Raw genomic sequence first — 15,262 nt, 5'->3', positions numbered from 1 at the left:
TTGCAGTTCAAAATTATTTTGCACCCAGTGGGAGTAGTTTGCTTCTCTTCGTCCCTACTATGGGCTGATCCCAAATAATCAGGATGATTTTTTTACTTAGAGAAATTTCACTTTGGCATAGATGTGTCCTTAAGGAACATCTACTCTTTTGACAAATTTCATTGTTTTTGAACTTACATACTAAAGCATAACAACCCTACACTTAACCCTATACAGAACCAAAATGTCAATGCATTGAAATATCATGTGGAGGTCATTATTCAACATCAAGAAAAACATAATGGAGCTGGAAAAGAGTGAAGAAATAACCACCCTGAAGGGGTTTTCTGAAGCTTTAAAGTAGAAAATGAAAGGAAGTCCTTCTTTACACAACATTAGTAAAAATAAAACAGTCTTTAGCCCAGGATGTTGAATAAACCAAATAATTTAAATGGGTTCAAATAAGTGTTTACAGGAATTTACCAGTAATATATGCATAATCACATATAGAACTTTCCACTAATAGTCTACTCTGATGTCTTATTGAAGTATCTAGTGATTTTAAATACTATTTCATTCCAGCAGATCCTCCTAAGCTGTAAAGTTTCTTAAGCAAAAGTGTGACAAAGTCATTCCTGTGCTTTAAAAATATCAATCTGGTTATTTGGATGGATGATGGATTGGACTGTGGAGACAATAGAAACATGGAGACCTATTTGGAGATTGTTCTAACAGTAGGGAAAATGGCATGCAGAGTTTAATTTGTGTTGATAGAGATGTGAGTAAAGAGAAGGGAAGGGGTGTGAGAGATATGGAGGTAAAACTGATAAGACTTGGTAGCTGAAGGATATGAGTGCTGCAGCACAATGAAAAGGAGGAAGGGACTTGTTTCGTGGTGAAGATAATGAATTATGTTTTGGACAAGTTGCATTTGAGAAGTCCTTGAGGTATGCAGATGGAGATGTCCAGCAGGCAACTGGAGATATGGGACTAAAGCTCAGAAAAAAAGATAAGGGTTGGAGTTTTAGATTTGGGAGCTTTCTGTAGACACATGGTAGGGGAAACCAAGGGAACTATTGATTTCTCTAAGACAGAGTATGTAGAGAGGAGAGAAGAAGGTCCAAGAGAGAACTATAAGGTACATTCACATGTAGATAATAATTCTACAAATGTGATTTAGCAACCAAATAGGTAGAAGGAGAATGCATAATGAGCAGCATCCCAAAAATTCAGGGAAGGGAGAGGCTGTCCAGAAAAGAATAGTTAATGCTGTGTAAAGTCAATCATGGCAGCACATCAAGCATTGTAAAGGGATCAAGAAAGACACGGAATGAATTTTTTTTAATTGGGTTACAATTACATGGGGCAGCTAGGTGGTGCCGTAGATAGTTTTGGGCCTGGAGTCAGGAAGACTTATTTTTGTGAGTTCAAATCTGACCTCAGACACTTACTAGCTATGTCACTTAATCCTATTTGCCTCATTTTTCTCATCTGTAAAATGAGGGGGGGATGAAAACGGTAACCCACTCCAGTATCTTTGCCAATAAAATCCCAAAGAGGGTCATGAGGAATTGGACACAATTGAAAAACAACCCAACAGCAGCAACAACCAATTAAGAGATCACAAATAACCCAGATGAGAACAATGTTAGTTGAATTTGGGGATCAGAGATAGAATGGTAAAGGGTGAAGAAGTGAGTTGGGGTGCAACAAAATGAAGCACTAAGTATAAAGCTTTTGCTGAGTTTAACTGAGAAAAAAGAGAAATTACAAATGAAAACAGCTTGAATGGATTTCAGGGTGGAGCTATGTTTGTGTTTGTATCTGTTTGTTTTAAATTGGGAGAGATCTGTGCATGTTGATAGGCACACATGTTGGTAGGCAGACATTCAGACATTATCTGAATGTCTGATAGAGCTTTTTCCCTGTTAAAGGCAGAACAAATATTAAATTCTTGTCTTATGATAATTTCATTCCTCAAATGGTGAAGGAAGTGAAAAAAGAACTGCTGTTCTGGACCTAGTTCTCCACAATAAGGAGGAAGTAGTTGAAAAAGAAGAAGTAAAAGTAGTGGGATTGTCATCAAGAAGTGACCACATCTCAAATTTCTTGATATGAAAGGAAGACCAACCACAGTTTGATGCATATGCTATGGTTAGGAAGAGTGAATTTTTAAAAGTTCAGAGAAAGGTTATATAGACAGTTCTGGTTAACAATTTTATACAGGAATTTGACTGTAGAAAGATGGCAAGTTCTCAAGAACAAAATTTTGATGTTGCAACCACATTTTCTTCCAATAAGAATAAAAAGGGAAAGGGCTGCCTAAAGAAAGTATAGTATATTTTGTGGATATGTAGGCATCTCTACCTGAGAGACAGCATGAAATAGAACACAGGACCTGATGACATGACATCAAATTCTGTTTCAGACATTTGCTGTGTGACCCTGGAGCATTTAACCTCTGGAGGTATTAATTTCCTCATTTGTGAGATGAAGAGATGTTTTCCCCCGCTCTAAACCTATGATCCTATTAGCTTTTCAATCACCTTGAATTTTTTAAAAAGATGTGTAAAGTAGATACGAGCAAAAGAAGGTAACTGAGAATAAGTAATAAAAAGTGTCATACATGCTCCCTTACGAATAATGTCAGGAATAGTGCAGCCCAAAAGGAGACAAGGCCACGATGAAATAAGAGAGCTTTTTATTTGTTGCTAAAGGAAGATCAACAATTGGAAACATTTTCTAGCCAGGGTACGTAGAATGACAAGAGAAAAGAGAGAAAAGGCAGAAATTCATTCATTCTCAGTTACCAAAAATGAATAGGGATAATATTTAGACTTGGAAAAACAAAACAGAATTTGTGATAAGAGGGAATAAAAACTCAAGAGAAGTGAATAATCGATAAGACAGGACATTCAGAATGAGTTTAAGTCATCAGAAAGATGATAGAACAAGATTAGAGGTGAGTGAATGTAGCCCTGATTTTCTCAAAGGGGAAAAAGATGAATTCTTTAAGCTCTAGGTTGGTGACTTTGACTTCATTTCCTGGCAGAATTATAGAAGACATTAACAAATAGAAGATTTGAGAGCTCTTAGAATAGATATACTCTACTTTGCCATATCCCTCCTGAAATGTAGAAAGTGGTGAACACTTTGAGCCAACACAGGTTCATCAAAAACAAATCATGCTAGACTGGACTAATTTCATTTTTATTATAGGTTATTAAATCAGAGGAATGTTATAGATTTAGTATGCCTGGATTTTAACAAGCATTTGACAATGGTAGCTGTGTGGTCAAGATGGAGAGAGATGAGCTAAGCGATGATACTGTTTAAGTGTATTCAAGACTGATTGATTCATAAATTATACAGTAGGTATATTGTAGAAAGAATTCTTGGTTGTTTTTAAATTGCATCCTGTGAGTCTATGTACTATTTTTTTATGAGGAGATGAAGTCAAAAGGAGACAGAATGCAAAGAAAATGAGCTTCCAGAAATGTTGTGGACAGTGAATTACATTGTGTAAAATTAATATTATGTTTGAAGATAATTTTTATGTAAAACATTTCCATATTAGAAAGAAAGTGAAAAATAGCGTGTTTCAGTCTGTATTCAAACAATGTCAATCCTTTCTCTGGAGGTGGATAGTATGCTTCATTATTATTCCTTTGGAATTATCATGGATTATATTGCTGAGAACAGCTAAGTCATTCACAGTTCTTCATCAAACAATATTGCTTTTACTGTGTACGATGCTCTCCTTGCTCTGTTCACTTTACAATGTATCAGTTCATGTAAGTCTTTCCAGGTTTTTCTGAAAACATCCTTCTTGTCATTTCTTATAGCATAATAATGTTCCACCACAATCATATACCACAGCTTGTTTAGCCATTCCCCAATTGATGGCCATCGCTTTGATTTTCAATTCTTAGCCACCACACAAAGAATTGCTATAAATATTAGAAAAATGTTTTTAATGTTTAATTAGCATGTTACTTGATTAATTGTTGAGAACAAGATATAAGCTAAGGCACAGGAAAGAATATGGGAGAGGAGAGGGAATATGTCTTTCTTTGCCTTTAGCTACTCTATAATCTCTAAGCAGCCAAAGAGAAGGTCTTTTATCCTTTATCTCAGTGATGCAGTCAACAAGTGCATGCTTTAGATGTACTTCAGTGGAACATTTCCTACGTCTCCCCTTTTTGTTCCCCAAGAATAAGTCCCCAAAATATATTAGCATAATAAATGTCATCCTGGGATGAACTAAGGGCCCACTCAGTCTATTTTTCTTATCTCTGATGGTCACATCAATGGTACATGATAGGATAATATAGTTTCTTTTCATGATGTCAAATTTGTAAGGTTAGAAGCATACTCTAAACAATCTTACATATCATTAAGAAGAAAATTATCTAAACTCTTCTTAAAGTGAGTTAATAAGCTTTATATGGTGACTGAAAATTATGTCTGTCCTAACGTATCTCTTCCTAACTTCAAGGGGTGCCCTCTCTATTCTCATCTTCCTTCACCTTTGTGGCTTTCCACACTTAACTACTATTGCCTTTCCCCTTTCTCAAGCCTTAAGATTTCAGACTGAAGTGTCCTCTTAAAAAAATTTGCTGATTTCAGAATAAGGGGAGAATGGATTTAAGATGCCAGAATGAAACAAGTGCCAGACTTCACCCAAAACCTCTCCTACAAAATGAAATAGAGAAGCACTGAACAGAATTCTAAACAAAAAGCCAAGAAAAAGGCCAGAAAAGCTTAGGAAAATAGGAAGAGAGGTCTATGGCCACTGGTAGGTGCTGGCTGAGAGCTCAGCTGAGGGAGTGGCACTGGGTGGTAGCATGGTCTGAACACTTGGCCAGAGAGAGATCCCAAGGGACTCCTATTCTTAGCACTAGACACATGATCTGGCACCACTTGGGAGTTCTGTCACCTATTATCCAATTCTGGTTCACAGTTCCAGGGCATAGATGAGGGGTCAAAGTCACTTACCCCACCTAGGTAAGAAGGTACTATAGACCTGGAAGGCATGATCAGGTCTCTCCCTAGATCACATTACTTTTGGAGGCACCAAAAAACTACAGGTGCCCAGACTGAGCCATGAAAACAAAAAGGCATAGACAAAAGTTCAGGTCAGTCATTCACCCACTCCTTCCCCCAAAGTGAGCAGAACCTAACTCTGAGATATTTAAGTTTAGAGTCAAAGAGTAGCCTGGAAAAATTAACAAACAACAACACCAAAAAGTGATCATAAAAAATAAAACCACTATGATGATAGGGAAGCTCAAGACACAAACTCAGAAGACAATGACTTGAAAACATCTACAAGCAAAGCCTTAAAGAAAAATGGAGAATGGAGGCAAGCCCAACAAGAATTCTTGAAAGAAATTTGAGCTTATGAGTGGGCATTGTACAAGTCATGTACAATGTGGGAGGAGATGCTGCTTATTCTTGTCTCCAGTAGAGATTGTGAAGAATGATGCCTATACTGGATGTTGCTGTGTGGAAGGAATACTTATACTGGCAAAGGAAGACTGGATCCAGAGTCCTAGGGCCTGGGATCAAATGTTACTTCTTATGCTCGCTATCCAAGTGACCTTAGGCAAGTTACCTAATCTCTAAGGACCTCACTTATAAAAAGAGAGGTTTCATTTGATGGTCTCAGAATTCTCTTCTCATTCCAGATCCATGTTATAATGATGCTGGTGGGTATCAGAATAAAATAGCAGCTAGTAAATGGGTCCAACCCATTTGACATCCAACTTTTTTGCTCTTGTAGAACTGTCAGAATGAGGCTGGGGTTGGATGTCTGGGCTTACCATCAATAGTTAGTTGCATACAAGTGTTGCACTTATAACCTGAAACAGATACTGGGGGACCCCAAAAGCACAGTAAGTCTGTCATCCTAGGAGAATGGGTCTGGGTCTGGATAGATATGTGATTTGAAGCTAGCAAGTTCAAGTTCTTTTCATGTATGGAAATTAAGTTGACCTACTCATTGGCTTAAGTATTCTTCCTTTTATTCTTTTTAACAGATATCCTTTGCTGTTTTTTCAAAAATATCCCAACTCATATATAATCAAATTTCCTTTAGACACTATGTCTATGTTTAAAATAACAGACACCCTTCCCCAACATGCACATACCATGTTCCTTGGTGCATGGTACAATTACCAAGAATATAGTTCATCTTGATGCTAAGCCTGTATTTATTCTCTAGGTTGTGATTACATGGCTCTCCTTTCATAGATTTCTTTTTATTTAGTTATATACATATTCTTTTCCCACCAAACACTAGTATGAACAATGTGACAGACATATGATGACATTATCCCTCCTTAATTTTTTTGTATGATGTATGATTTTTGGATTGCATTTTAGCTTTATATTCCTGTCCAATTAACCTTCTAGTTCTCTCAACCACTTAATCTGTCCACTTAACCACTAACCATCATGCTATTCCCTTCATCAATATTAATAAGGACTTATGAGAATACACGAATTCCTCATTCTGAAATTCAAGGCCTGTCATCATTAAGACTTACCTTACCCATCTAGCTCTATCTTCCATCAGCCCACAAAACAAACCCTCTAATCCATTTCCACTGAATTCCTTACTGACCTCCATACCCACCACTTTCATTTCCACTTTTGCCCATTGTTTTTCCCTCACTGAAATGCACTCCCTTTCCTCATCACCAGTGAAAATTTCACTTACCTCTAAGTCTATCTCAAAGCTTACCTCTTCCATTAAGTCTTTTCCAATTCCTCCAGATCATCCACATTCATCAATAGGAGGACAGAATTGAGATATGGAAGGAGCTTTAGACATCATCTAATCTATTTTATCCTCCACTTTCAAACTCAGAAATCCAGGCTCAGAAGTTATTTGCTCACAGTCTCTCAAGATAGTGCTTTTCTCACTGTATTATACTGACCTCTCCATTCTGTGAACTACCATAATACTTTTGATCTGTCCTATTCAACAGTTGATTCCTAATTGATAATCCTCTTTAATTTATCCAACAAATATTTTTCATCATCTACTATGTGTAATGCACTGAACAAAGGTACTGTGAGGGATAAAAAGGAGAATCTAACCCCAGTCCTTGCCTTCTTGGAATTTATTGTTGATTATTAACTGTTCTATGTGTATAAATGTCTTCTTCTCATCCATACTATAAGCTCTCTGAAGGCAGGGATCATGTTCTCCTCAATTTCCTCACTTGTAAAATGAAGGGGTTGGATTTGTTGGCCTCTGAAATCCCTATAACTCTAAATCCATGATTCTATAAAGGTAGGAGGCTTGGTTTTTTTTGTTTTTGTTTTTGTTTTTGTTTTTTTTTACCACAGAATAAAATGTAAACCAATGATTGGGCTCAAACAATTTGATAAACATTTTCCTCATAAAGAAGCTCTGAGAATGGGTCTGTGGCAGGATGTCTGGGCTTGTCAAGAATACCTATATTGTAGTAAGAACCTGAAGTAGCTCTTAATCCTCCACAGTTACAAGCATAGGGAGAAGTACACAGTAGGGACTCATTAGGTACTTTTAGCCTTGATTCTTTCAGCACATCCATCACCTGTTGATGACATACATACCTTAAACTCCTTTTCAATGTTTGCCAGCACTGCCAGCTCATTGCTAAGTTCTAAGGCCGTCATGACAGGATCTTCACTAGACAACGACAAATAAGCAGGGCTTGCCAGACCCCTGTAGGCATTAATTCGGGATCTTGAGTGACTGAAAGAGTCGTGTTTTTGTTTCTGGTTGCATTCACTGCACTTGCAGAAATAGTCATGAGGTCTTTCAATTCTGGCTCCTTTCCTCAAAAGAGTATGCACAATTTCATACTCCTGGCAGTGGGCAGCCAGAATGATGGGGGTAACATCATGAGAGAACCGAGTTCCATCTTCATCATAGGCATAAAAGTCATCATGCTGGAGTTCTGACTGGCTAGGGCTTGTTGCCAGCCTCTTGCCCTCAGCAAAAGCAGGATGATTTAAGATTGCTTCAACAATCCGAACATAACCTTTGCTAATGGCCAGGAGCAAGGCATCCCCAACACGGGACAAATTTTCTTTCTTAAGCAAAAGTTCAGTAATTTCCAGATGCTCATTGGCCACAGCCAGCTGCAAAGCATTCTGGCCCATATAATCCACACAGTTCACATTAAGTGAGACGCATTCTTCTAACATCTTTCGCACTACAGGAATGTTGCCATACTCTGCTGCATCTAAAAAGCGTTCCTCCTCAATAGATAGGCTTGTTGAGTGGTCATTAAACATATATGCTGGTCCTCGATTTGCTAACCTTCTCCCTTTCTCTCGGAGGATGGTCTGTCGACGATGGGCCAGTCTGTTGTCGGTGCCCCGACTGCATCAAAAGAGAAGAATTGCAACAAATCAAATTATGTTCATTTTAGTGTACTGTAGGACTTGTAACTCATCTAATGAAATCCTGAAGTATTTTAGACAGCTGTATTTTTATATCTGGACTAACTCATTATTAAATTAAAATGCACTAATTTGTTAATGGATTGACAGAGAATTTCCTTAAGAATATGAAGCACTTGGTTGATTTAAAACATCCAAATTGAAAATGCCATCAAAACCCACCTATATAAATCATATGGGAGGGAGGGTAGATTTAATTAATAGATATTCTTAGACATAAATAGGTCCATTCTAACACATACACCCATTACATATCATATATTTATATACACATATATTATTACATATATATTATATAGGTAATATATGTGATAATATACCATCACATTACATATCGTATATATTAAATATTACTCCTAGCACTGTAAGCAACAGCATATAAAGTGTATTCTTTATCAAAATGATTACTTTATTAATGTGAATTTTCTAAATAATTAAACAATGAATATCATTCCCAATGGAAACGCCATCACAACTCACCCCTATAGATCATGGGGGCATTTCAGAGAGGCATTGTGGGTGTAAGAAGTTTGCAATACATAACACATACAGATCTACAAAAGAGAACTAGAGTAAGAATATTATCAAAGAAATGTATGATGGAAAAAGATGACAGAATGATCTCACGGTGAAAGAGATGGAGAGTCTATTACTTCACTGGTATCTTGATAATGTCAGAACAAAGGGAGAAGAGCCTCCAGTATGTTGAATGAAGCATTTGTGGTGAACTTAGAAGATAAGGGCAGGAGTCACAGGATGAATAGGCATTCTTGAGCCATTTAAATTTCATGCATTTAGGAGGAATACTCAAAATGATCATATACAAATTCATTTAAGTGTCTATTTAGAAAAATCACATTTATATCACGATTTAAATATTGCAAAAAGCTTTACTTTTATACCCCTTCAATTTCTGTAGATTGGGAAGAAAAATTGGTATAGAGCTTAGAAAGTAGGCATCTTTGGTTGCTCCAGGTAATTCAACGATTACATTATAGCAATCCCTAGAATGTGCTAGAAATTATTAGAATTTCAGCATTGGTAGGGATCTCAGTGGACATTTAGCGTAACTCATACATATAAAAGATTTCCTTCCAAAATATTATCTGTCAGATGGTGATCTAACCTTTATTTGGAAACCTCCATTGATGGACAAACAACATCCTTTGAAGGCAGTCCAATTTACTATTGTATACTTCTAATCATTGGAAAATGTTTCCTTTACATAAAACTATAATTAACCCCTTTATACATGTGATTCATTCTTCCTAGTTCTGTCTTTTTGAGAAGACGAGAAAAAACAAGTATACTTCTGTTCCAAATTCCTTCTGTATTACAAAACCATGTTGACTGGATCCACTACAAATTTATGTTACATAATCTCAACTGGGTCATCATTATGGCAAAACAAATCTTACCCATTCACCAGAATAACTCTTCCATATCTTTTTATCCCACTTCAAGTCTCCCATGACTTCTCTGCCCTCATACTTTCAGCTGAGAACCATGGTTCATACTTTACCGAAAAAAATTGGGGCCATTCATTGTGAGTTTCCTATTTACCTCTCCACTTCATCTTATACCACTAAGATACTTTCTTCCCCTTTTTTCTCCTTCACCCTTGTTTCACATGAAGAGGTTGTGCTTCTAGCCAAGGAAACCCTCTGCATGTATAAGTGATTCCATTCCAAATTGCCTCTTTTATCAACCTACTCTCACTTATCTTTAATTTCTCCCTATCTATTGGTTGTTTCTCTACAGTCATCAATAAACTCCCCATGAAAAAAAGGCCAAAGATCAGACGGATGTATAAGTGAATTTTATCAAACATTTAAGGAAAAGTTAATCACAATACTAATTACACCATGTGAAAAAATAGATAAAGGAGTTCTACTAAATCTTTTCTAAGACACAAATATGGCACTACCTAAACCATGAAGAAAAAAACAACGGAGAAAGAAAACTATAGACAATTTTTCCCTAATGAATATTAAAGAAAAATGTAAATAGAATATAAGCAAGGAGATTAAATCAATATATCACAAAGATCATACACTATGACATGGTGGCATGTATACCAGGAATGCAAGGCTGGTTCAATATTAAGAAAACAATAAGATGACCATATCAATAATAAAAATAACAGAAATCATATGATTATATTGATAGATACAAAAAAGCTTTAGAAAAAAATACAACACCCATTCCTATTAAAAACACTAGAAAGCAGAGGAATAAATGAAGCCTTTCTTAAACTGATAAGTAGCATCTATCTAAAACCAAGAGCTAGCTTTATCTGTAATGAGGATAATCTAGAAGTCTTCCTTATAAGATCAAGGGTGAAGCAAAGATGTATGTTTTCACCACTATTATTCAATATTATATTAGAAATGCTAGCTATAGCAATAAAAAGGAAAATGAAATTGAAGGAATAAGAATAGACAATGAGGAAATAAAATTATCACTCAGCAATGATATGATGGTATATTTAGAGAATCAACTAAAAAACTACTTGAAACAACTAACAACTCTAGCACAGTTGCAGGATATAAAATAAACCCCCACAAATCATCAGTATTTCTATATATTTCCAACAAAACCCAGTAGGAAGAGAAATTCAAATTAAAATGATTGCAGACAGTGTAAAATGCTTGGGAGTCTACCTGCCAAGACAAACATTTTACAAAGCAATTACAAAATACTTTTCACACACACAAAGATCTAAGCAATTGGAAAACAATTCATTGCTCTAACTAGAGCCAATAAAATAAAAACGACAATTCTACCTAAGTTAATTTACGTTTTCATTGCCATGCCAAGCAAACTACCAAAGAATTATTTTAAAAAGATAGAAAAAAAATTAACCTGAAAGAACAAAAGGTCAAGAATATCAAGAGAAACAATGAAAAAAATGTGAAAGAAGGCAGCTTAGCAGCGCCCTATTTCAAACTTAGAATAATCCCTTGTATATTACAAAACAGTAATTATCAAAACTGGTCATAGACCAATATCTTATACCATACACCAAAATAAAGTCAAAATAGATACATGATTTATGCACAAAGAGTGATATTACAAGCAAATCAGGAAGTGTAGGAAAATTTATCTGTCAGATCTATGGATAATAGAACAGCTTATGACCAAATAAGAGTTAGAGAAGATCATGGGAAGTAAAATGGATAATTTCAATTACACTAAATTAATTTTTTTTAACACTGCAGCCAAAATTAGAAGGAAAGCAGGAAATGAGAGGAATTTTTTTTTTTAATTTTAGACTCAAACACCAGAACTCAAATACGGAATAGAGAAAAAAAAAAAACATCACAAACTTAAATATTGAAACAGACACAAAGTAAGAGGAAAAAAGCATGTCATATGCGTAACAGAACATGAGAGGATTCAAAATATGTAGCCATAAATTTTCATTTCAAGAAAGCCTGAATGACAAATACATGTGTTGAAAGCTGCCTATCTTTTCTTTGCTTCCTTGCAAGTTTTCTTCTATTATTTGTTGTACGTTTTACTTTATTCTTTCCCCTTCCTTCTCTGTCCCCCCAGAAGGCACAATGAAGTGCAAATATGTTTATATATAGGTAGAGATATTTACCTACATATACATATATATATACATATATATATATACATATACAGAGAGAGAGAGAGAGAGAGAGAGAGAGAGAGAGAGAGAGAGAGAGAGAGAGAGAGAGAGAGAGACATATACTATCCCTAACAAATTCTGCTCCTGGTCTTTGTTTTTGTTTGTTTGTATCTCTTATTTCCTATCATTCCTGATTCTTCTTACTTTACCTCTACCCGCTATCTTGCCCACCTATTACTTAGCCAACCTCCCTCCAAGGATCCTTCCCCTATCCTCCCATTCCCATAAATCTAAACACCCTTCTATAACCCCCTATAAGCTATTCCCTCACCCTCCCCTCTAGAGATCCCTTCCTTATCCTCTCCCCCCTCACTATCCTCTTACCATTTTATTTCTTCTGAATTTAGAAGACTTTTATACTCTTCTAGAGATATATTTATTGTTCCCTCTTAAATTCTTTCCTGATGAAAGTAGGTTACCAAAACTACCAGCTTTCCTTCCCCATCTAATTCCTCTGTTTCGATTCTTCCTGTTGTACCTCATTTGTATAAAATAATTACTCATTTTAGTTGTTCTTAAATGGTTTTACTTTTATATCATATTCAGTTCTACCTCCAATCTTTCTTTTGAACTATCCAATTACTAATGACAATCTTAGACATACTTTCTACATTTTTGTGCTCATCCATTTTTGAAGAAGACCATGACATTAGAGAAATGATGATATGACTTGCACTTGACTTTGTTTTGAATGAGGGAGGGCTGTGCAAGATCACCAGACTCACTTTCTCTCCTCCTGAGCCATCTGGATCCAGTGACCAGATATTCATCAGGGTGACTGGAGATGACCCAAGATGGAATTGGAGACCTTGGCCTTGTTTTGGCTAAGCCCTATTCAGGTACTCACTTAAGAGTGAGGTGACGTCCATTCAGTGAACAGGCCTCTTTAAGAAGTAATCAGGGAATGGCCCTTTTAATGGGCAAAATAAAAAAATATATAAGTAAATAAAGCTGGGAGGGAAAGAGCAACAGTTACTATTGATAATCTCTTAAGCAGGTAGGACCAGAAAACAACCATTAAGAACAACAGTGACACCAACCCCACCTAAGAGGGCAAATATTTTGAGCAATATTTAAACATCTTGGAATTTGACAATTTTGCTATTATTTCTAGCAAAGGATGGATAGCAAGGTTTGGTCTGGGCTATATGGAATTTTGAGAGAAGCCCATGAAATTTGGAACTGGAAGGAGATGGAGAGAGAGAAGAGTGAGTTAGTCGCCTACATGCCACTCAGGCAGTAGCCTCCTGCTGAGCTTCTGTCTCATTTGCTCCTTCCCTTGCTATGGTATCAGGGAATCCCCAGAGTCAAATATCTCTGGACTTACTTCATTGGTTGAAGAGCCACAGCTCTTATGATGGTCACTGCAACAGAGATTCTATTCTCTTGTTTGTAGAGGTGTGCTGGTAAATGTTTAACAAATTGGCTCTCCTGGAAGGAAAAATATTCCTTGATGTGCATTAAGTTGAATCCCATTAAATATTGTCTCTGTCAATTTCTTAAGTCTAGACAATCAAAAAAACAATAAAACAATCCCTGATATGTGGTATTTGCCAATGAAAGTCTAGCAACCAACTCTCTCAAATTGGTTTAAGCTGACTTTAGTAAATCCCTGCCTGTATGTTTCTGTACAAGTTGCATAGATGGTCAAATTGTGCATGTATTAAGTCTCAGGACATTTTACGGTATACATATTTCTTTTACACTTTCCATTTACAATTTACAATCACATAACTTTTTACATTTTACCTATATGAAAGGTAAACAATCTGTCCTCATTAAATCCCTTGTAATCAATCTTCAGAATGATCCTTATGCTTCTCTTGGCTCTTGTGCATCAAGTCTTCTATTAAGTTCAGGTTTGTCGTTGTTGTTTTAAACAAATTCCTGAAACTCTGACAGTTGATCAAATTTCCATTTTTTTTTCATTCAGGATTATGCTTAACTTTGCTGGGTATGATATTTTCAGCTGAAACCCCAGTTCTTTTGTTCTTCAATATATAAATTTCTAAGACCTGCAGTATTTTAGCATCTCCAGTGCCAAGTCTTGGATGATTCTAATGGTGGCACCATCAAATTTAAATTGTTTTTTTTCTTGTTGCTTTTAATAGTTTATCCTAGAGCTGGGGGTTTAAGAATTTGACTATCATATTCCTATGCCTTTTCCTCATAAGATCTCTTTCAAGTGGTGAGTGATGATTTTTTTCATTTTTACTTTCCTCTCCCCTTGTTCTAATGCTTCAGGACAATTTTTAAAAATTATTTCTTGTATTATTGTATCAAAATTCTTTGTTTTTGATCATAGCTTTCAAGTAGTAGTTCAATTATCCTTACATTTTCTCTTCTTGATCTGTTCTCCAGATCAGTTCTTTTTCTGATAAGATGTTTCACTTTCTCTTCTACTTCTTTATTCTTTATATTTTGTTTGATTATTTCTCGATCTCTTATAACTTCACTGGCTTCCTCTTGACCAATTTTAATTTTTAAGGTGTCATTTTCTTCCTTAAGATTCTGTATCTATTTTCTAATTGGTTGCCTTTTTTCATAATCTTCTTGTTTTTCTTGGATTATTCTTATTTTAAAAAAATTTTTCCTCAATCTTTCACATTTGATTTTTAAAGTTATCTTTAAAATTCTATAAATTCTTTTTGGGCAGCTGACCATTTGACATTATTCTTTGAGATAGAAGAGACTTTCTTTGCTTCAATGTCTCCTCTGAAGGTGAACCCCCAGTCTTCTCTATTCCCATAGTAACTTTCCATGGTTGGGTTCTTTCTCCTCTGCCTGTGCATTTTTTTTTGGTAGTAACAGCTTAATTTTTGTAATCACCTTTAGTCCTAGGATATGGGGAATGATGCCTCTTGCCATAGATCTTCAGTTCTCCCCTCTAGCCTGGAACCAAGCCTTCAGTAAGTGCTCACAGCTAGCAGCTTCCTGCCCCACTGCTTCTGCACTCACCCAGTGCTGGTTCCTTCTGTCCCCTCTTCTACTCACTGCAGTGCAGCTCTCTGCAGCACAGCTGGGTCTGGCATTCCTTATCAGCAGAAGTTCCCTCAGTATTCCCTAGCTCAGATGGCTACCTAACTCCTCTCACTATGTCAGGAGTTAAAGTTTCAGAGGTTGCAGCCAAGGTAGCCTCCCAACCCAACTAACCCCAGGGCT

At 36.2% G+C, this 15,262-nt stretch overlaps 1 protein-coding gene across 1 annotated transcript in view; it reads right to left on the bottom strand.

Annotated features, from left to right (window-relative positions):
• The window catches only part of TRPC6 (transient receptor potential cation channel subfamily C member 6), a 182,761-nt gene that overhangs the window by 74,272 nt on the left and 93,227 nt on the right, over window positions 1-15,262 (bottom strand). Inside the window, exon 2 of the mRNA XM_072611288.1 lies at window positions 7,588-8,362. Within this exon, the coding sequence (XP_072467389.1) occupies window positions 7,588-8,362 (775 nt within the window). The remainder of the gene's footprint in view (window positions 1-7,587; window positions 8,363-15,262) is intronic.

This window comes from Notamacropus eugenii, chromosome 5, assembly GCF_028372415.1.
Source record: "Notamacropus eugenii isolate mMacEug1 chromosome 5, mMacEug1.pri_v2, whole genome shotgun sequence".
Lineage (NCBI taxonomy): Eukaryota > Metazoa > Chordata > Mammalia > Diprotodontia > Macropodidae > Notamacropus > Notamacropus eugenii.
This window is presented reverse-complemented; position numbering and strand designations above follow the sequence as displayed.